This window comes from Oreochromis aureus, linkage group 13 (genome assembly GCF_013358895.1).
Source record: "Oreochromis aureus strain Israel breed Guangdong linkage group 13, ZZ_aureus, whole genome shotgun sequence".
Taxonomy (NCBI): Eukaryota; Metazoa; Chordata; class Actinopteri; order Cichliformes; family Cichlidae; genus Oreochromis; species Oreochromis aureus.
In genome coordinates this window covers 32,393,049-32,415,251 of record NC_052954.1, presented here as the reverse complement: position 1 = coordinate 32,415,251, position 22,203 = coordinate 32,393,049, and the positions used below count along the sequence as shown (strand labels likewise).

General features: G+C 40.2%; 2 protein-coding genes across 5 annotated transcripts; both read right to left on the bottom strand.

Annotated features, from left to right (window-relative positions):
• Nucleotides 1–6,120: 6,120 nt before the first annotated feature.
• LOC116334686 lies at nucleotides 6,121–10,876 on the bottom strand. 2 transcript variants are annotated; one of them, XM_031758175.2, is made up of 4 exons: nucleotides 10,665–10,876; nucleotides 9,803–9,958; nucleotides 7,122–7,309; nucleotides 6,121–6,988 (listed from the first exon to the last, which is right to left on the bottom strand). In XM_031758175.2, exons 2-4 carry the CDS (start codon nucleotides 9,887–9,889, stop codon nucleotides 6,508–6,510), a joined length of 756 nt encoding a protein of 251 aa, XP_031614035.1. In that variant the 5' UTR covers nucleotides 9,890–9,958; nucleotides 10,665–10,876; the 3' UTR covers nucleotides 6,121–6,507. The 2 variants fall into 2 exon arrangements, with proteins under 2 accessions (XP_031614035.1, XP_039477916.1); XM_039621982.1 differs by having other exon boundaries at nucleotides 10,669–10,876.
• Nucleotides 10,877–19,117: 8,241 nt separating this feature from the next.
• Nucleotides 19,118–21,505, bottom strand: LOC120443373 (G-protein coupled receptor 35-like). 3 transcript variants are annotated; one of them, XM_039621978.1, is made up of 5 exons: nucleotides 21,282–21,505; nucleotides 21,060–21,132; nucleotides 20,803–20,938; nucleotides 20,124–20,291; nucleotides 19,118–19,994 (listed from the first exon to the last, which is right to left on the bottom strand). In XM_039621978.1, exons 2-5 carry the CDS (start codon nucleotides 21,095–21,097, stop codon nucleotides 19,947–19,949), a joined length of 390 nt encoding a protein of 129 aa, XP_039477912.1. In that variant the 5' UTR covers nucleotides 21,098–21,132; nucleotides 21,282–21,505; the 3' UTR covers nucleotides 19,118–19,946. The 3 variants fall into 3 exon arrangements, with proteins under 3 accessions (XP_039477912.1, XP_039477910.1, XP_039477911.1); XM_039621976.1 differs by having other exon boundaries at nucleotides 20,104–20,291; nucleotides 21,282–21,499; XM_039621977.1 differs by lacking the exon at nucleotides 21,060–21,132 and having other exon boundaries at nucleotides 19,119–19,994; nucleotides 20,104–20,291; nucleotides 21,282–21,496.
• Nucleotides 21,506–22,203: the final 698 nt, after the last annotated feature.

Here is a 22,203-nt window from a genome sequence, read left to right as displayed (position 1 = left end):
GAGACGGTTCCTCCTGTCTGTAATTATTTGTCCTGCCTTTGAAAAGATCCGCTCTGATGGAACGGAAGTTGCCACTATGCAGAGTCTCGTCTTTAAAACATCGCAGGTTTTTTTTGAAGACAGTGGCACGGGACTTCCACCACTCCAGGGGGTCAGATGTTCGGGGTAGGAGTGGCTCTGACAGGAATCCTTTAATCTCCAGCATTGCCTCTGTGAAGGGGTTTTGGACTCCTGGCCTCAGTGATGCAACCCGCTCCTCAAAATCGGCCCAAATCACAGGCACTGTCTCAGTAGAAGGATTGGCCTGTGGGACGCCCTCTCCTTCCTCTGTGCTGGATGTTGCCAGTGGCAGTGGTCTTAAGGACCTCGATGCAGCTCCCACAACTCTTGTAACAGCATCTTCTGCATGTCTATCATGCAAAAATGCATGCTTCTTGAACCTGGGATCCAAAAGTGTAGCATCTGCAAGCAGGCTCACTTGTTCGATCCCCCCCAGCCGTTTGACTATTTCTGCCATGAGGATGTCTACCATGTTGCGGATGGGCTGATAGATGGAAGGACTTCTCTGTCTGTGTGCAGTAACCCTCTGCAGCCCTCTTGCCATTAAAATGGCTTTTGATCCAGTAACAAACCTGTTGAGGAGAAATAAAGGAAAGACTATAGTTCCATGCTTTTTAATGCAGTTACAGCCCCTGCAGTGCAGTGCATTAAGCATACATTGTCATATAAAACCATTTTACAGTTTACATTTAATTGTAAGCTGTTGTAAGAAACATCTTAAATACTATTATCTGGGAAAGAATTGAAAAATGTGTTTAGGCAAATGTAATGACACAACATGAAATATATACATGTATTATGACACTATTTTAACATACCTTTCGGCACTCAGTTCCACAGTCACTTCCTCAAAAGGCTGCAGGACCTCACAGGTTTCCTTGACCATCTCCCACTCTTCAAGTGACAGGGTTTGCAGCTGTGGATTTACCAAGGCCAAGGTGGAAATGAGGGGATCCTTCACTTCTGCAATCCGCTTCAGCATGTAATAAGTGGAATTCCACCTGGTTGGCACATCTTGCTTCAGTCATAGTTGGGGCTGTCCCATCTGCTGCTGTGTCTCTCTCACTTTAGCAGAAGCCACTGTGCTGCGGCGTGTATATTCAATTATTGCTTTTACCTTTCTGATAATTTCTTGAATTTGAGACTGCTGGATTCCCTTTCTGACAATTAAATTCAAAATGTGTGCAAAATAATTTAGATGGTTCCAGTGCAGAATGTCACCCACAGCCTTCTTGACATTGGCTGCACTATCACTTACACATGCTACTATCTTTTCCATAATGGCCCATTCAGTTGCAATCCTTTCCAGCTCTCTAGCCAGGTTTTCAGATGTATGGTTGTCTGTTAATTCAAAACAGTCCAACAAGTTTGACTGCAGCTTAAACTCGGTCACATAGTGGCATGTAACAGACATGTAACTTGTTGATGTGCTGGAGGTCCAGCAGTCAGTTGTTAAGCACACAGCAGGTGCTGTCTTGATTTTTTTCCTGAACATCAGCTCTTATCTTCTGAAACAAATCGGGCATCAGCTGTCTGTGTACTTCTACTGGGAAGAACATATGAAGGATCAAGTGCCTTGGTGAATTCCCTAAATCCTCTGTCATCAACGATTGAAAAGGGCTGAAAATCTTGGGCAATCATTTTAACCAGAGCCTGGTCAACCTTGCTCTGCTGAAGTGGCATCATGGGCCTTGACACAAATGCTCCCATGTAAGACTGCCTCTGTCTTCTTTTTGCTGATTGCTGTCCTTGCCCTGCTGTGTGTGTGCTTGTATTTTCTTGCTGAGTACTTGTTGATGTGCTGCTCGAATAAACAGGTGATGTGACTGCTGTTGATAATGCTGCTGTTGAAGATTATTGCTCCTGCTGCTGGCCGCTAGGTTGTCCAATGGTAGTAGCTGGGTATTGACTGTGCTGTTGTTGTAGCATGACTGTGGGGTGCTTGCTACTGAGATGTCTTCTCATATTTGATGTGCTTCCCCCTCGAAAAGACAAAACTGCCTTGCAAATGTTGCATTGTGCATGTGTTGCACTTTTCATTTCAAAATGCATCCAAATATCACTTCTTCGACGACTATCCATTTTTCCTCGTATCATTAAGTCGCACTGCCTGCAAACAACACCGTAGTACCGCCCCCTTGCCCCATACACGTGGAGAAAAAAACACACACCTTTAGAATTTTCTGGGGTTTTTTTTATTAGTAGTATTTTCCTCAAATGTGTCACATATATATTTTCTTATCTAAATATTTTAGTGAAATAGTGAATTTCTAATTTTTTAACTTACATTATTGCAGCAGCAGAATGCGAGTCTGAGTATTTTTATTTTTTTAGTAGTGGTGGAACTGAGTTCATATATTTTTTTCCTTTAGTCTGCTTATAATCTTTGCAAAAAAACAAACTGTAGAATGAATGTTATACTGCGTCAGTCAGACTATCGGACTTCATCTTAGGTGAAGGAGCGACTCTTCCACGGTAACACGCTCTGAGTTTCAACAGCTGAGAACCGAGAGGGAGGGGTGAGCGTGTCGTATGAAGCACGACGATCCACTGAGCTGTGTGCCAGGGGGCGCTAATGCACCTTAACGTTGGCTGCTAACCAAGAAGAAGAAGAAGCTGTGAATCGGGAGGGAGGGGGTGAGTGAGTGAGTGATTCGCGTACTCTACGATTCAGCACAGCAAGGGAGGGGTATGGGCTCAAAATGTGGTCATAAATATTTTGTACTTGTAAATCAGTTTTGTACTTGTAAATCAGGATTTGTATGTGTAAAAAGAATTTGTGCGTGCGTAAAAAAGATTTGTGTGTGTGTAAAAAAAAAAAAAGATTTGTGTGTGTGTGTGTAAAAAAGATTTGCGTGTGTAAAAAGAATTTGTGCGCGCGTAAAAAAGATTTGTATGTGTAAAATAGATTTGTGTGTGGACTTAGCCAAAAAAAACCCCTGCAAGTTACAAGTATGAATTTTGACCCTATTTTTCTTCCTGTCATCTGATTGGTCAATGTCATGTCAATCACAAATGTAACAATCCAATCAGAGAACAGATGGGTTTGGCTGTCGGAGGGGCACTTTTTGAACTGCAGGTCCTTGAAGGAATAAATGCCCTTTACATGCCAACCCAGCGTTTTCCTTCATCACCACGAAGGAAAACAGTCTGTGGTCGTCCGAGTTTGGTGATTTTTGTGTCACAGGTCTACGTGCTTTATACAGGGACTTCCACAGCCTTTTCAACAGTGCTGCGGACCGCGGGGGGGGCAGTGTTTTGGAAATGACAGTCTTCATTACAAAGCTTTCTTCGTTATGAATTAGCATACATGTTTTTATTGAACATTTGAAGAACTAGCAAAAAAACCAGAAACTGTTGTAGAGGACATAAAGTCAGAGATAGAAACGACAAGGAGCAGGTGCATCTAGTACAGGTAGAGCTGCTGCAAAACCCACAGAGCTCAGCAGCCAGCGCAACAAATTCTGGATCCTTTGCTTTTAGTTAGCAGTTAGCATTAGCAGCACATCCTGCGTCCGATGTGAAAGGACCTTTATGCTGCGCACTGTGACTCACAGCAATGGTCCCGGGTCAGCCCTGACTTTGTGTTAAACTAATCCTAAAGTAATAATGGTATTTCTAACCACTGACATACCACAACTTTATCCTTTCAACAGCTGCTGAAAGTTAGCGGACCTAGCTGCTATCGGATATTTATATAGAGATCCTCCAGCTTCAAACTGTATTACCCTTCAAGGACCTGCAGTTCAAAAAGCGCCCTCCGACAGCCAAACCCATCTGTTCTCTGATTGGATTGTTACATTTGTGATTGACATGACATTGACCAATCAGATGACAGGAAGAAAAATAGGGTCAAAATTCGTACTTGTAACTTGCAGGGGTTTTCCACACACAAATCTTTTTTACGCACGCACAAATTCTTTTTACACATACAAATCTTTTTACACACACACAAATCTTTTACACACACACAAATCTCTTTTTACACACACACAAATCTTTTTTACACATACAAATCCTGATTTACAAGTACAAAACTGATTTACAAGTACAAAATATTTATGACCACATTTTGAGCCCATAGGGAGGGGGAGCAAAACACAAAATAACAAAAGAATTTATGGAAAAAATAGTGCTTTATATTATTTTCTTTATTTAACCAGGAAGAAATTAGTCTAGACATTAGGAACGGCTGAGGAAAAAGCAGAGACAAAAGGTTCTGTAGATGGATGTAAATTTGCCTTATAATTTTAAACTGCAGTGAACATTGTAATGTAAAAGATTTCTCTATATAGTAAATAAAATGCAACTAACACTATAGAACTAAAATTATAAAATAAAATTCTGAAATCAATAAATTCACATGGAGATGCAGATTTATTGTCCCAGAACTGCTTAAAGCGACAACAGCCGTTTGCTTTTTCCTCACTATGATGAGCTGCTGCAACACCTACTGCAGCAGCACGAACCAGTCAGCGGCTTGTCAGTGGGCATTTTCTGCATGTGGAAAAAAAAAATCAAGTCCATAAAAGGACTGAATAGAAACAAGATAAAAACAACATATCTGCCAGTGTCGTGTGGGTGAAATTCAAACGTTAACTCAGACTCAGACCAGCACAGAACTGCTGGTTTGTCTCATAGAGCCCATCACTGGTCTTGTGTTGCAGATGGCAACACAAGACCAGTGATGGTCAAGGTACTTGAAAAAAGTAATCAGTAACTAATTACTGATTACTTCCCCCAAAAAGGAATACTGTTACTTTACTTATTACTTTTTTCAAAAGTAATTCATTACTTTTTAAAAACATGATTTACAACCTGAATAGGTGATAAAGCAATAGATTTGTTAGACCAATCAATCAATCAATCAATCAATCAATCAATCAAGGCTTTATTTGCCACATGCAGGTTGCCCTGCAGTGAAATGGGACACCCCCCCAACCTTACACACAACACAGACATCACATGGGGATACAAGTCGGAGATCGGATAGCGTTACAGAAAAACACTGAAATGTACACTACAATGGGAAAGTACAAGAGGAAAAAAAGAGACTTCTACTCATGCTGGGACAGCATGAGAACAGGAAACAAAAAAACTCCTCGGCACAAAAAGCACATAAATGTCCACAACACAACATTATGAAACACGTGACAAGCCACAGGGATGGGTAGGGGGTGAGGAGTAATCCGAAGCAAACACAGCAGCCGCCCTGCCCAGCGCTACCAGAGGGCACAAGCATCGAAGGCGTTTGGAAAGGGAGGGGGGATGAGTGTGTGCATATCAGTGTATATGCATGTGTGTGCGTGTCCAGAGTTCAGCTGAGACAGTGTCCTTCGCCCTGCCAGGCTAAGTAAACAGTCTTCCAGCCAACCCAGGTGGCCTTGCATAGAATGGGAAGAACAGTCTAAACACAGTCGTTATCAGGGTGTTGTTGTTCAGCTCCAGCTTTGAGACCGCAGCTGGCGCCGAAGGGGTCTCCGCATGAAGTGATGGTGGTTTTTACTTTAGTGCGAACAACTTATGTGAATTTCAAAGCTGTTCTAACAGTCCGACACTGGTCTCTCAATCTGCTGTTGGAGAGCCGTGAGCTTCTCCATGATGTTATCAAACTTACGCTCCGTGATGTTGTCATTCTTGTGCTCAAAGAGCCGATTCTGAGAACTCACGACCGCAGTGAGCTTCTCCAAGATGTGATCCAATTTGCACTCAGAGGTCTTATTCTGAGTATTCACGGCAGCCGTGAGCTTCTCCAAGATCTTATCCATGCTGCACTCAGTGAGCCCATTTTGAGAAACTCACGCCTCGTCCCATCGTTTCAATCCCAGCGGGCAGCCTTGGGGGGGTTTGAACAGCCGGTTCTGCTTTCTTAATTCTCCGATAAGTCAGGGCCAAGCCAGCTCCGATCAGCAAGAACCCTGTTATCATGGTTCCGAATAGGTAGATATCTTCAACACTCAGGCTCACCCGAGCCCAAACTTCTCGTTGAGAAAAGGGTGTCAATTGCATTCAGGGACCAGTTGATCAAATCCATAATTCCTCTTTTAGGTTTTAGAGAACAGACTGTGAGAGAGTGTTCCAGGGAAAAGTAATACAAAAAAAACACGAGACTAGACAAGGACACAAGAGGCTAAGCAGGGAAGATAAGGGAGAGGAGAGGAGGAGGAGAAAAGTGCGACCACCTTTGCCGAGAGCCAATTCTAGTTTCTCTGCATAATCCATCATATGAAATCTAATCAAATGAAAAAAAGTCTCTTTTTAAAACTAGTTTTATTATTTTTAATCTTTTAACTTTATGCATCAAGCAAAAATTAAAATTATATGCAACATTCTCTGACTGGAAGACATTTGTTTAACATTTAAACCTATTTTCTGCATATTCGAGCATATAAAATAGAATAGTTTTTGCTGCTTAAATCTGTAGTACAACAGCCATTTGCTTTTTCCTCACACTGATGAGCTGCTGCTACACCTACTGCAGCAGCACAAACCAGCCAGCCGCTTGTCAGTGGGCATTTTCTGCATGAGAAAAAACAAAATCAGGTCCATAAAGGGACTGAATAGAAACAAGATAAAAACAACATATCTGAGAGTGTCATGTGGGTGAAATTCGAAAGTTAACTCAGTGATTGCAGGTAGGATCATCAGAAAGTAATTAAGCTGCAACAGAACCAAACTTCCTACAATTCTTCGCTTTTCCTCGGTGCTCACTGTGGAGGCAGCACGCAGGCCTTTGAGGGTCGCAGCAAAACAGATGATGAACAGAAAGGCAGGGACTAGGATCAAAATTAGGACTCGTAGAAAATAACGCAAGACTATGGCAACAGGTACACTGGCAACACAAAGGGCCCAGACCAGAATGCAGACCAGCACAGAACTCCGGGTTTGCCTCATAAAGTCCGTCAGTGGGCGAGTGATGAAAAAACACCTGCAACACAAGACACACAGATATTTATATTTTCACAGTAGAGAATAGATTATTTCTAAAAATATGGATAATTCATAGTACAATATAGTACTCAAGCACATGCAAGTACACACACTGAAAGTTAGACAGCTACCTTTCCAGAGCAATGCACAACTTGAAGTAAAGACTGGCCTGGACACCAAAATAGTAAATAACAAAAGACATCATGTAGGTTTCATGATCATCTGGTTTTGCCACGATAATGATGATAGTGCACATCTGGATTAGATTGGAGATCAGGAGGTTTGTGTAATAGATGACAGGGACCTGATCCCGTCGCACCTGCAGGACATACAATTATTAGTCAGAATATGAAGTAATAAACAAGATGTGTTCAACTCCATCATTGAGCAGTCTATGATGTCAGATTAGACAGACAATATTTTGTCATGTGCGGTATTATAATGTTGCACTTATTATCTGATGGGATGTGTATTATATGTTAGAGAGTACCTCACTTCCAAATATTTTCACTGTGAAGAATATTAACATTTACTCTTTTAGTGAAACATTCTGATTCAGCTTTAAGACCCAGGTGCTGTGCATCTCCTACTGGATGATAGAAAGGCTAACCTTGAAATTTTGCAGGCACTTTGTCAGCATTATTTAGCTTTTACATTTTAACTCACACTATAGTTTGATGTGAACAGAGAAGTTACAAAGATGTAATATTTTCATGCCATCTCTATTCATTTTAATCTGTTAACTACCCACAGGTCACCAGTGCACCACTTAGCAGCAGGGTTTTAACTACATGCTAAACAACCATAGTTTTAGAAAGTAAAACACATTATCATTCAGTTTCACTCTCTTACACACATTTGACCTGGTGATTCGAAATAATCCCCCACACTGTGCTGCAGCCGTCTCCTCTTATTTTACCCTGTTGTTTTATTCGTAACTATTTTTTATTATGATTTTTTTTTTCTTTTGCCTTACCATCGTTACCCCATAAAGTTTTTTTTTTTTTTAGCAGATTTCTATTAAAAAAAATCGTCGTTGCCATCAGTGGGGGTTAAAATTTGACAGATGTGGAAACATAGTGTAAGTTGTGGTACAGCAGGCATTGTTTTGGATCAGCAGTCACTCCTTTGTAGTAAGTCTGGAGCAGTTTTCCAAAAGGTTTGAGTTTCCAATTCCAAGCGATAGATCCAACCAAGCAATGCAGGCAGCTTCAGTTGCCTACGTCCAGATGTTAACTGCACTAACGTCTGATGAAACACTGCCACTGAGTGGCCAGTGCTGATGGTCACAGATAGTCCTCTGCAGACTGCACCCAATGAAGTCCAAACGAGGGTGTAGTGACTCATTACAAAGTCCTCCAGCTCCTTTTAGACTTCAATCCAACAAAGCAAAAAAATGCAAAATTATCATGCAAGTCCACATCGGGTGAGTAATGATTAATCCTCTTACTGAAATTATTCAATGTGAACTCTAAAATCCCTTCAGATGTTACATACATCCATACACAGGAAGCTTTATTTATATAGCACCAAATCTCAAGACTCTCAATTTGCCTCAGTGACCCTACAATAATAAAGGAACAACCCTGAAACAGCTCCCACCACTCCCACCTCCATCTCTCTCATAATCATGCTTTGTGACGCGCGCACACACACACACACACACACACACAGAGAAATTACACTTCCAGTTGCAAAATGTTCCCATAAATTCATATTTTTAAAGTGTCATATGACACTCTTATAATATCCCTACTGTTACTCAGCACCTAACCAGTCACCATGAATATCACAGTCTTGCCTGCACCAGTCCAACATAGTAATTCACTGCAAACCTGCACATTAACCTGGACTTACTGTCCAGTATAAACTCTAAGAAACATGCAATTACGATCATTACACTTAACCACACCCTAGGGGTCAATTTTCTCTTTTTTATTATATTTTTATTATGATTCATTTTTCACTTCTTTGTCACTTGACCCCAAATGAGTGACCGTGATCTACTTTTTAAGGTCACAGCTGCATGTAAGTATGAAAACCTTTCTGGGTATACTGTAACGTGTAAACTATAACAGATGCAGCTAATTATATTATGTCAGGACTCATAAAGGAATAACCCTTAGAAGCCTAAGCACAGCCCCATCCAGTGTGACAGGTACCCATTCAGGACAGTTGGTGTTCGCGTTTCCCAATAAACCACAGAAGTAATTTTAAAGATATCGATAGGATTCAATGGTGTGCGGGACCCATCCAGTCTTTATGTGAGATACTGCCCATGTTGGCGTCGCAGTGAAATGTTCAATTCTCCCTAACTAGTATCAGTCGGGGTAAAAAGAAGGTTTATATTCCGCTGATCAGGTCTTGCAGGTCCTAAAGCTGAACAACATATTACACCATTTTAATTTTTATTTAACAAAAACTAATAGTGCTGTAGTGCTAGTTCAATGTTTAAGTACTGAACAAGCATCTATACCGGCATCTGTGCACGTGAACGCAAGAAGGAAAAGGACGTTCAGTGCACAGGTGGACAGTATAGAGACATTTTGGTCTCCTGGCATCAGCTAAAAGGATCAGGCTTTGGACCATGAAAAAAATAGCTTGCTGGACAATATTTTGTATTAAACTGTCTATCACACTTTTTTAAATTACACATTAAGGATACTCGAATCAGTTCAAAATTATTGCCATCCATTTTTTCTCCTAATAGAAACGTATTTCTTATTTTAATTATATTTATTTTGAAAACTCTTCTTTTTGTTCATATACTGACAGACATAAAATGCACAATATTTAGTGATTATCTACATACCACACAACACAAACAACAGATGACCAGTATGGTCAAAGGAAGGCAGACACCAATATTGATCCACATCATCACATGGATGGGCCCCATCTCTATCTGCCATTGAGGGATGGAGCTCTGGTAAAAGATGCACTGTTCACCTTTTCTTCAAAGAAAGACCTGTCGGTGGAAAAGGGAGACTTCATGTAGTGACAGTGATGAAAAAATGCAATAAAAAGTACATGTAGAACACTGGTAACAAATAATATAGACAGCTGTGTTATTATATTGTATTCATCAGGTTCATAGACATATTTACTGCTACTTTGAAGCAAATATGTGAAAATAAATCAGTATTCTGTCATCAGGTCTCTGTCAAGTAACATAATCTTAAACAAGCACAGTTAGTGCATTACCAGTACAGATATTTACATTCACAACATTCATAGATAAGCACACTGCAAACACAAAAGAACATGTGACTAATTGCAAGTGTTGCCTTCACTTGCCTGGAGACTGCCCACACATGAACTATAATGCAGATAATGCTGGTGAAAACTGAAGGAGGAAGTTGTGGTAGTCAACTTTAAAATACCATCCCCCATTCAATTCACAGTCAGCATGTATTAAACTACTGAAAACTAAATATTAGATTTTCTCTGATCAAGTTTTTATCAAGTAATCTGAGTATAATCAAGTACAGGCAATTACAGTTACCAGTACACACATTTCTGTTCTCTGCATTTATACAAAAGTACACTGCAAGCACAAAAGAAAAGAGCATAGTAGTCTATCTCATAATACTGTATTACTAAATGCCAGTTTTCTTGTGACTATGCTGTTCTTCAAGTAGAAGCAGTGTGATAAGTGTAAACATTGCCCTTACTTGCCTCAGGAATGTTACAACAGTCTCAGTCATCAAACTCTGAAACATGATATCTGTCCCCGTCTGCCTTGAACAGAGACGTCGTCGTTGCCAACTTTAAACACTCCATACTCCACTCAGAGTCAAATACACACAAGAGTAGTGATTTTTAGAGTAGAGACAGTTTTATATTTCCATGGTTCTAGTTGCCTTCCCTCTGTCTTGAACGGGGAAGTTGCAAATCATGAAACCCCGCCCACTACCCGCATACAGTCACACTTGCACAATACAGGGTAAGATTTACAGTGAAAAGACAGTTTTTTAGTTTTCGTTTGCACCCCAATTCACTTGAGTTTAAAAACTAAGAATTTCAATTTGCCCTTCTAGTAAATGAACCCCTGCAGTCACTTTAACAGGATCTCTCTCTATGCATGTAAGGAAACAGAGTTATTAATGCAGCAATGGCTTTTGTTTGGGTTATTTTAGAACAAACAAATGCCTGACTCACAACTAAATCATTAAAATGCTTTGCAAATATTACTCAAAGTTCCAGCACAAAAGACACACTGTCCACATCATGCTCTGCTTTTTGTGTCATTTTGATCAAAGCCATACAACAACAGATATTTGAAAAGAAAAAACATCACTGAAAGTTAAGTTGAACCTCATCTGAAACTAACAAACACTGTAAAAACTCAAAATCTTACCAAATATATTTGTCTTATTTCTAGTCAAAATAATCTTATCACACTTAAAATAAGACACAATCAGCTACAGAGTAACATTTCAGTAAGATACAGGAACTAGTTTTTAGACAGTGCATCTTGAAACTGGAGAATTTTCACTTGTTCCATTGGCAAATATTTTTCACTTATTCCAAGCAAAAATATCTTGTATTAAGTGAAAAAATCTGCCAGGAGGAAAACATGTAAACAGGAAAGGCAGACACCTCGACCAGAAAACATGGACACAAATATAATTAAACATACAGCAAATACTAAGAATAACCTAATGCTAAATAATAGAAAACTAATACATTGGAGCCACTCGCCTAGCTTGGGAGTCACCGCACCTAGTGCTCCGATTACCACGGGGACCACTCTTACCTTCACCCTCCACCTCCTCTCGAGCTCTTCTCTGAGCCCTTGGTATTTCTCCAGCTTCTCGTGTTCCTTCTTCCTGATATTGCTGTCATTCGGAACCGCTACATCGATCACTACGACCGTCTTCTTCTGTTTGTCTACCACCACTATGTCCGGTTGGTTAGCCACCACCAGTTTGTCCATCTGTATCTGGAAGTCCCACAGGATCTTAGCTTGGTCATTCTCCACCACCCAAGGGGGCGTCTCCCATTTTGACCTCGGGACTTCCAGGTTATACTCTGCACAGATGTTCCTGTACACTATGCCGGCCGCTTGGTTATGGCGTTCCATGTATGCCCTGCCTGCTAGCATCTTGCACCCTTCTGTTATGTGCTGGATTGTCTCAGGGGCATCTTTACACAGCCTGCACCTGGGGTCTTGCCTGGTGTGATAGACCCCAGCCTCTATGGATCTTGTACTCAGAGCTTGTTCCTGTGCTGCCATGATTAGTGCCTCTGTGCTGTCTTTCAGTCCAGCTTTGTCCAGCCACTGGTAGGATTTCTGGATATCAGCCACCTCCTCTATCTGCCGGTGGTACATACCGTGCAGGGGCCTGTCCTTCCATGATGGTTCCTCGCCTTCCTCCTCTTTCTTGAGTTTCTGTTGCCTGAGGTATTCACTGAGCACGCTGTCAGTTGGGGCCATCTTCGCGATGTGTTCATGAATGTTAATTGTCTCATCCTGGACTGTGGTGCTGACACTCACCAGTCCCCGGCCTCCTTCCTTCCACTTAGCGTACAGCCTCAGGGTGCTGGACTTGGGGTGAAACCCTCCATGCATGGTCAGGAGCTTTCTTGTCTTGATGTCAGTGGCTTCTATCTCCTCCTTTGGCCAGCCTATTACCCCAGCAGGGTACCTGATCACGGGCAGGGCGTAGGTGTTGATGGCCCGGATCTTGTCCTTACCGTTCAGCTGACTCCTCAGGACTTGCCTGACCCTCTGCAGGTACTTGGTGGTTGCAGCTTTCCTAGTGGCCTCTTCATGGTTCCCATTTGCCTGCGGGATCCCCAGGTACTTGTAACTGTCCTCTGTGTCTGTAATGTTGCCTTCTGGTAGTTCGATCCCCTCAGTTCTGACTACCTTCCTTCTCTCTCTTTGTTACATTTCTCCAGTCTGAATGACATTACGATATCATGGCTGTATATCCTGGTGGTGTGGATCAATGAATCAATGTCTCGTTCACTCTTGGCATACAGCTTGATGTCATCCATGTACAGGAGGTGGCTGACAACTGCTCCGTTCCGTAGTCGGTATCCCTAGCCAGTCTTGCTAATGATCTCACTGAGGGGGTTCAGGCCAATGCAGAACAGCAGTGGGGACAGAGCATCTCCTTGGTAGATCCCACACTTGATGGTAACTTGTGCTATGGGCTTGAAGTTGGTGCTGCATTAGCGTCATCTAGCAGACCTTCTGAGGGTACTTCACGTAGTCTATATAGTCCATATATATATATATATATATATATATATATATATATATATATATATATATATATATATATATATATATATATATATATATATATATATATATATTTTATATTTGTCACACCCGTGGGGTGATCGTGGCTCAAGAGTTGGGAGTTCGCCTTGTAATCGGAAGGTTGCCGGTTCGAGCCCCGGCTTGGACAGTCTCGGTCGTTGTGTCCTTGGGCAAGACACTTCACCCGTTGCCTACTGGTGGTGGTCAGAGGGCCCGGTGGCGCCAGTGTCCGGCAGCCTCGCCTCTGTCAGTGCGCCCCAGGGCGGCTGTGGCTACAATGTAGCTGCCATCACCAATGTGTGGATGACTGGTTGTGTAAAGCGCTTTGGGGTCCTTAGGGACTAGAAAAGCACTGTACAAATACAGGCCATTTACACTCAAATTTTTAAGATCATCAAACAATTTTGATATTGGACAAATATAACCCAAGTAAATACAAAATGCCATTATGAAATTGATTTCATTCGTTAAGGGAAAAAGGCTATCCAAAGCATTCTGCCCCTGAGTGAAAAAGTAATTTGCACTCTTGTTAAAGCATTAATTAATTGTGATGAACCAAACACAGACCTTATCAGACCTGTTGAATCATGAAATCACATTAAGAGCTCTTGTCTGACAAAGTAAAATATGCTAAAGAATTTCACATAATGCCACGATCTAAAGAACAGATGAGAATCAAAGTCACATCTTTCAGTCTGGAAAGAGCAACAATGACATTTCTAAAGCTTTGGGACTCTGGTGAACCATTATAAGAGAGATTTTTTTCACAAATGGAGAAAACTTAGTGGTGAACCTTCCAATGAATAACTGACTTACCGTTACTGCAAGAGTGGATCAAGGACTCATCCAGGAGGTCACAAAAGGATCCAGAACAGCATCTACAAAACTGCAGGCCTCACGCGTGTCAGTTACAGTCAGTGTTCATAATTTAACGATAAGAGATAGACTGCAAAAATCTCATCTCACATAAAAAAATATTTTTAAGATCCCACAATGGGCCAAAAGGTATTTGCTGTGATAATAAAGACTCATGAATTAACCAGTTTTTGGTTTTATTATTTTTTGAATAGCCTTTTTCCTTAATAAGTGAACTCATCATTTAAAAACTGCATTTTTTCTTTTTGTCTAATAATATAACGTTGAAGATTTTATACATTTAAGTGTGACAAATATGCAAACAGGCAACAAATCAGGCCGGCAGCGAGTACTTATTCGCAACACTATGAGGAAGCACACTGCAGGCACAAAAGAAAAGAACAGAGCTTCATGCTTTCAGTAGATTTGGTTTGACCTCATTATGGCAGTGTCTTCATAATTACACTGTTACTTTACAAGTAGAAAAACACTGTTCATACTTGCCTTGCCTCAGGGCTCCGAGCTGAAGCAGTCAGAAAATCTGCAATAAGACAAGTTTGTCTTCAAAGGGGAAGTTGCAGTGACAACTTCTCCTATCTTACACCCAGTTCACACTCACAGCACTTAGTCATTATTGTTTTTTTAACAGGTTTTAACAGGTTGTCGCTCACTTCATGCAGCCTCTAACTTCACCATATCAGTGAGAAATCTATTAACTCTGCCTGTATGGTGCAGTACTTTGGCACCTGAAGTCCTGAACCCTGGAGAGGTCAGCTGCCTTTCACCTCTGGGACTCATTAGCTGTAAGTGTGCAGATGTCGCTGAGATAAGTTGTCTTTGGTCTCCAGTACGCTTGCGGATGGCTCGGTCCTCCTGGATCCATCCGCCTCTCGCTCCTGGTGAGCATTATTGCAGCATCCCACCCTCATTATCAAGAATCTGTGAAGTTCAGTGACAAAGAAACATACACTCTCACACACTCTCTCACTCACACACTCAAGCACACATACATACGCACATACACACCGCAGGAAGATTGTTTATCCTTTTTTTTTTATTAGTTAAATCCAGAAACAAACAAAGAAACAAAGAAACAAAAATCTTAATTAAAACATTGTATTTTATTTTTTACTTATACATACATTTACAGATTAAACTGCCAGCTTTGTATTAATGTTGATCATTTGTTTCCCTTTTCTTGTATTAATCTCTATCCAGTCTTTAAGTGATGACCTGATAAATCCTGCTTCCTGGCCCAACCCTGTGTTTAATAAGGCTTTTGTGTTTTTAACATGTTAATTTCAAAAAGCCCCTAAAAACACTCAGTGATCACTTTTATTACCGCTCTTCATTTTAAAGCTGTTTTTAAAAGCTTACGATGTAACTACAGCCCAGCCCATGCAGCAGTATATTAATGACTAACCTCGTATTGTGGATGGATTATCTCAGTTGTTCTCCTGACTGAAGTTTGTTCCATTCACAGCATCCTGCCATGCGATTGCATTTGTCCCTAACCATCAGGAACCCTCACGTTAACTTTTATCGAGGGAAAAAAAGTTAGCGTTCATCTTCCAGCTTCAGTGTTTATATTATGCTAACATAGCTGTGTCGCTAGCGATCACATAACACATCATTATATACCAGCTAGCCCAACTTCAGTAACCCTACAAACGTCACTGCTGTTTAGTTTTTTGTCTTTCTGTATGTTGGATGTGAGCAGAGCTGTACGTTTGAATTTGTTTCAGAAATCCGTCAGTCAGGACATGCTATATTATATTTAGATGGAAGCTAACTTCCTGCTAACTTCTAACTCGCTTAAATATTATAAATTCCATTTTCATGGATGCCTGGATGTTAAACTTAATTGTTACACCTGGCAGAGCAGCCACACTTTTATTACAGATAAAATAATTTAGACAGTTTGTAACTCTCAGTGATGCCGCAGTGATCGTTTGACTCATGGACCTGCTAGTGATGTGTCGGTCATGAACGAAACGGCTTTTAGAGCCAGATCATTGATGTGAATGACAGGTGTCAGCTCCTTATTAGGATCCGTGTTTCTGTTTTTTCTTTCTCTCACCCTCTCTCTCTCTCACTTTTTTTTGCTTCACGCAGCATGTTTGCAGAGCAGAAGGGGGAGGGGCAGTAGTTACACTCGCAAGAACAGAGCAGGAGGGAGAGAGCGAGCCAGGGGCAACAACAAGAGACAACATTGTCACATTAGAAAGGTATAGTAATGAAAATAAGTGACACCAAGAAAAGAAACAAAACCTGGAACCATTTTAATTTTAATGACAAAACATAATTTAATGACAAGAAAAGGATATCATATGGAGCTCCACAAACAACCTGCACAGTCACCTGAGAACTGTCCACCCATCAGGGCAATGGGAAGATAAAACACAGTCAGTTGAGTGTGATATTAATGAAGATGCCAGTGTGTCTCCTGCAACTGTTGCTGCTGCTGCTGCATCCACAACATCATACAATACACCACCACAACCACCTAAACCAACCAAGAGCTGTATTAGACAGTTTTTGCAGAAGCCTGTGACCCCAGCAAGAACTCAATTCATAAAGACCTGGCAAAAATGATTGCACTTGATTTCCAACTATTTTTAGTTGTGGATGATAAAGGACTCAGAAAGTTTATTCATGCACTGAATCCTATTTATGTAATTCCAAGCAGGAAAAAAACTCCTACAAAATCATCCCAGGCCTGTATGACAGAAAACGTGCGTCTTCTTTTTGTTTTGCATATTAATTTATATTTTATTGCGTTGTGGGTTGTGTTGTTTCACTTTAAATTTTTTTAACAGGAGAAAGCTTAATTTTTTTAAATAGTTAAAAATAGAATTGTAAATAGTTGGCTTTTGTATTTTATAACTTTTTTATTTTATGTGGAGTGAATAAATAAAAGCATATTTATATAATAAACACATACAAATAAAATACATTTTTTTACACTAATAATAAATTTTGTGCATAATTTTATAATGTTGTTGATAATAAATTAATTAAAGCAAAAGAACAACCTGAAGAGCCGGCTCTTTTTAGTGAGCCGAGCCGAACGAGCCGGTTTTCTAAAAAGAGCCAGAATTGCCATCACTAGGACCTGCACAAAACCTGGACCCAACTGTTCTGTCCAACTACAGGCCTATCTCAAAGCTTCCTTTTCTATCTAAAGTCTTAGAGAAAGTGGTCTACCTACAGTTGCAGGCCCACCTTGATTTTAATATGATCTCTGAAAAATTTCAATCTGGTTTTAAATCACTACACAGCACTGAGACGGCACTTTTAAGGATTTTTAATGATATTCTTTTAACTCTGGACTCTGGCAGCCCTGCTGCCCTTTTATTGTTGGACCTGTCAGCAGCTTTTGACACGGTCGACCATGACATCCTGTTATCACGGCTAGAATTTCATGCTGGCCTAAAAGGATCTGCCCTACAGTGGTTTCGGTCCTATTTGTCAGAAACGTCTTTTCATGTATATATGGGCCCCCACAACTCCAAAATAGCCCCTCTTAAATACGGTGTACCTCAAGGCTCTATTTTGGGTCCTGCCCTGTTCGCACTCTATTTGTTGCCATTGGGCTCCATCTTCTCGCGGTACAGCATTTCATTTTACTGTTTTGCTGATGATTTGCAGATTTATCTACCTGTAAAAGCAGGGTCAGACCATCCCCAGCTCTTATTACGCGACGATGTCAAACAGTGGTTGTCATTAAATTTTTTAAAGCTAAATGAAAATAAAACTGAGGTTGTCATTTTTGGCAACTTTAATCATATCGACAGCACTCTGGGCGCCCTTTCCTCGTATCGTAAAACACATGTAAAAAACCTCGGTGTCTACATTGATGGTTCTTTTAAATTGAATAAGCAGGTGAGTGCAGTAGTTCAGTCCTGCTTTTTTCAGCTAAGACAGCTAGCCAAGGTAAAGCCATACCTCCCGGCTAACGTCTTTGAGCGTGTTATTCACCTTTTCCTTACTTGCAGATTAGACTACTGCAATTCATTGTATTATGGTCTAGATCAGGCCACCATCCATCGTCTTCAGATGGTTCAAAATTCAGCTGCTCGCCTGCTAACTGGTACCAAACGGAGAGAGCATATAACCCCAGTTTTAGCTTCTTTACACTGGCTTCCTGTCTCCTACAGGATCCAATTTAAAGTTTTACTTTTTGTTTTTAAGTCACTTAATGCCCGAGCCCCTCCTTACCTGTCTGAGTTCCTCTCTGCCTATGCTCCAGGGAAAACCATGAGGTCTAGCTCAAAATTAATGCTGTCCATCCCACGGACTTATCTCAAATCCCGTGGTGATAGATCCTTCTCTGTGGCAGGTCCCAGACTCTGGAATAGTCTCCCCTTAAATATTAGATCTGCACAAACACTTGAGCAATTTAAATCATTACTAAAGACACATTTTTATGCCCTGGCTTTTAACACACTATGACCCAAGCACTTTGGTCTTATTTGAATTAGTTTTAGTTATTGTTTTAATTCTTTTATTGTCCTATTATTGTTTTTTATTATTATTATTATTGTATTACATTGTTGCTTTTTAATGCCATTTTTATATTGTTAAGCACTTTGTGCAGCATCGGCTGTTTGAAATGTGCTATATAAATAAATTTGACCTTGACCTTGACCTTGCAGCAGAGTTTGGGCCCAGACTCAGCTAATGACGTCAGACTTAAAGACCAGATTTCACAGTCAGTGTTTACACTTTCCTTTGCCTCTGGATAAAAACCTCTTAATGCTAAAACAATCTAAAGTTGTCCCACTATTGATGTTTTTCATGTCTTCCTTTAGTGTTTGTAGAGACAATATGTCATGGTCCGTGTGAGCAGCTGTGTATGCGTCCTGTGTGGAGGATTGTCTGCTCTCACCTGGGCAGCTCACCTGGAGTTAATTCATGGCAATCAACGGACAGTATTTATGGCCAGCTTCACCGTCATCTCATGACACAATTAGAAGATGATTGTATATTTTTAACATCAACAAGAGTTTCACTAAAGAAAAAAAACACTCAAAAAGAACAAAAAGGCACACTGGAGCAACAACATACCTTAATTTTATTAATTTCTAAAAAATAAAAGCTTGCATAAAAATAATGCACAAAAAGCTTTGAATTGGTAGCTTATTTACATTTTCCTGCTTACTCTCTAGTTTGTATTATAAAACTGTCTATGAAAGAGGAAATGCCATAATTATAATCAGGACATATAAATACATACAAACATGAGAAATATGTGAGAAACTAAATTCTCTTTATTTTCTGCAATTCTGTCACATTCTGCTTCTCCTTTTTTTCTCCATTTGTCTCTGCTGAAGTAAACCCACATCTCTGCACCCATCAGCCACTCTGATGATCTGATGCTACGTCAGCTGCAGGGCTGTCCATACTGCAGCAGCACAGACATGCCAGCAGCTTGTCGATGGGCCCTTTCCGCATGAAAAAAAACAGAGTCAAGTCTACAAAAGGACTGAGGAGAGACAAAGTCAAAACGATATCTGGGATATCAGTATCAAAGTGATAATGAAGTGAGACGATTAAAATATAAAAAATGATGGTGGGAAGTATGATCAGAAAGTAGTTAAGCAACAGCAGAACTAAAGTTCCTGCAATTCTTCGTTTTTCCTCAGTGGGTACTGCAGTGGCAGCAGGCAGCGCTTGTAGGATCCCAATTAGACAGAAGATGAATGGAAGACCCGGCAGGAGGGTGAAACAACTTAAACGGAAATATTGTTGTAAGACAGTGGCAGGAGGAATACTGACAATACAAAGAGCCCAGACCAGAACACAGACCAGCACAGAACCCTTAGTTTGCCTGATGCAGTCCAACAGTGGGCAGGCGATGAACAAATACCTGCAATACAAGACGAGCAGCTATACAGATTATCACAATACAGAATATCATGTTTACGACCATAAAGATGCTGCACATTGAAATCCAATGCTGAAAGACAGATAGATACCTTTCCAGGGCAATGCACACCTTGAAGTAAAGGTTAGCCATCACAGCACAGTAGAAAACAAGAGAAGAAGTGTTGGAGATTTTCCTCTCATCAGGCTTTGACATCATCATCATGATAGTGCAAATCTGGATAACTGTGGCAATGAGGAGGTTTGTGTAATAGATAATAGGGGTTTTATTCCTTTGCACCTATAGGAAAAGTAAATGAAAGTTACATTGATGTGGTAATAAACATAACAGCCTGTCTTAAACAGAGTCTCTAAAAAGACATAATGATGCTTAAGTAAAATGTTTCAGGGATGTGGTGATGAATTCTTGTTTCTATCTTTGTTGGTACTTTATTCAGGATAAGATCAAGTTTAGGGGGTCACGGATGACACCAACAGCACAGTTAAAAAAAATACAAAAGTTAAAAAAGAAATAAATAATAATGCCTCTTAAATAAAAAGTATGTAAAGTAATTTTGCATGTCATACACTTTCAAAACCAGTTTGTGCTTTGTCATTCTGTCATATGCTTTCTCTGGATTCACAAAGACACACTGCTACTCTTTCTGCACATTGAAGTCGTAATTTAATTTTGATGATCAATATTTCAATTCCATATCCTGATTTTGGGGCATTTTGGGGCTGTGTTGGTCTTTTGCAGTAAACTTTTAAATAGTTTCCACAACGACAAACATAAAAAGATTGCTACATACCAAACAACACACACAAAAGATGACCAGTATGGTCAAAGAAAGGCAGACACATAAGCTGCTCCACAGCACCACACAGGCAGGCTCCATCTCTGTCTGATTATCAGTAGTGGTGTTGTTGGTGTCCACGCTTTTGTTTCTTAAACCAATCAAAATGAGAGAATTTCAGTTTAGCAGAGATACAGAGCAGCAGCTACACCATTACTTTAACTTGTATATTTATGTTAGTTCACGAATGAGTGGTGTGGAAAACACATTACATCAGTCGTATACACCGTAACTGCCCTGGATGCGACATCTCTCCCTCTTTCTCCTTTCTTTCACTTTCTCTCTCTGTCACAAACACACACACACACACACACACACACACACACACACACACAGTCTAGTTTGTAATTCAGCCTCATAAGGGAGTTTCCTCATAGCTTTTCTAATCTTCAAGTAGAAAAATGAAGTGAAAAGCTAATATTGTCTTTACTTACCTCAGGACTGCTCCCAGCTTAACTTGTCAGTAAACTCTGTAATATGTTTTTCAAAGAGCTTGAAAGGGGAAGTTCATTGCCTTCTTTACACCCCATTTCGTCACATTATGCAATTCACAGTCACGTATTTCAAATTCAAAGGCAGCCACAGCATGAAAATCAACCAGCTAGCATTCCTCTCTGTTCCAACATGTCAGGAAACAGTGATTCAACTGTGACAAGGTTTTACTTTATGAAAGCATCTAACTGGTTTAATACGAACAACTAAATATGTAACATCAATCAATCGATCAATCAACAAAAACAGTGCAGAAGCTTTTTCTCTATCAACAACACAAGACACAGTAAGAAATTTCAGTGTCTGTTCAAACTGAAAGATGAACCTGTTTGTCTTCTTTATTATATTTTTAGTCTTCCTGACAAACTGCTGTGTATAAAGTTCTTGTAGCCACAGCACTTTACCCCAAAAATAGATTAGAAACTCTCTAAGCTACATCCTTCCTTTTCTCTGCTTCTTATCTCGCACACACTGACACATGTTGGAGAGATGAATGTGCAACAAATACATTTAGCTATTAGTGGCTGCTTTGGGTGTCTGATAACCTCAATCATTAATGTTCTGTGTTTTTAAAGTTTCAACCTGTGTTACAGAGAAATGAGTAGTTTAAGTATATTTTTCACTAGTTCTGCGGTATTTCAATCAAATTCTTCTTTTTCATAGTTGGAACATAGTTTAACTACTATTGTATTCCCACAGCACATTGTGGTTCACCTTTCATGGACTTAATACATCATGATTTTATCTCTAAATTGATATTGCAGGAATTTCATTTTATAACAGGCGGGCCTATAGGTATGAGTATTTTTTGTAGATTTTAATGAGTTTTGCAGTTAAATAAGCATTTTCTAGCCTAACAGAAAT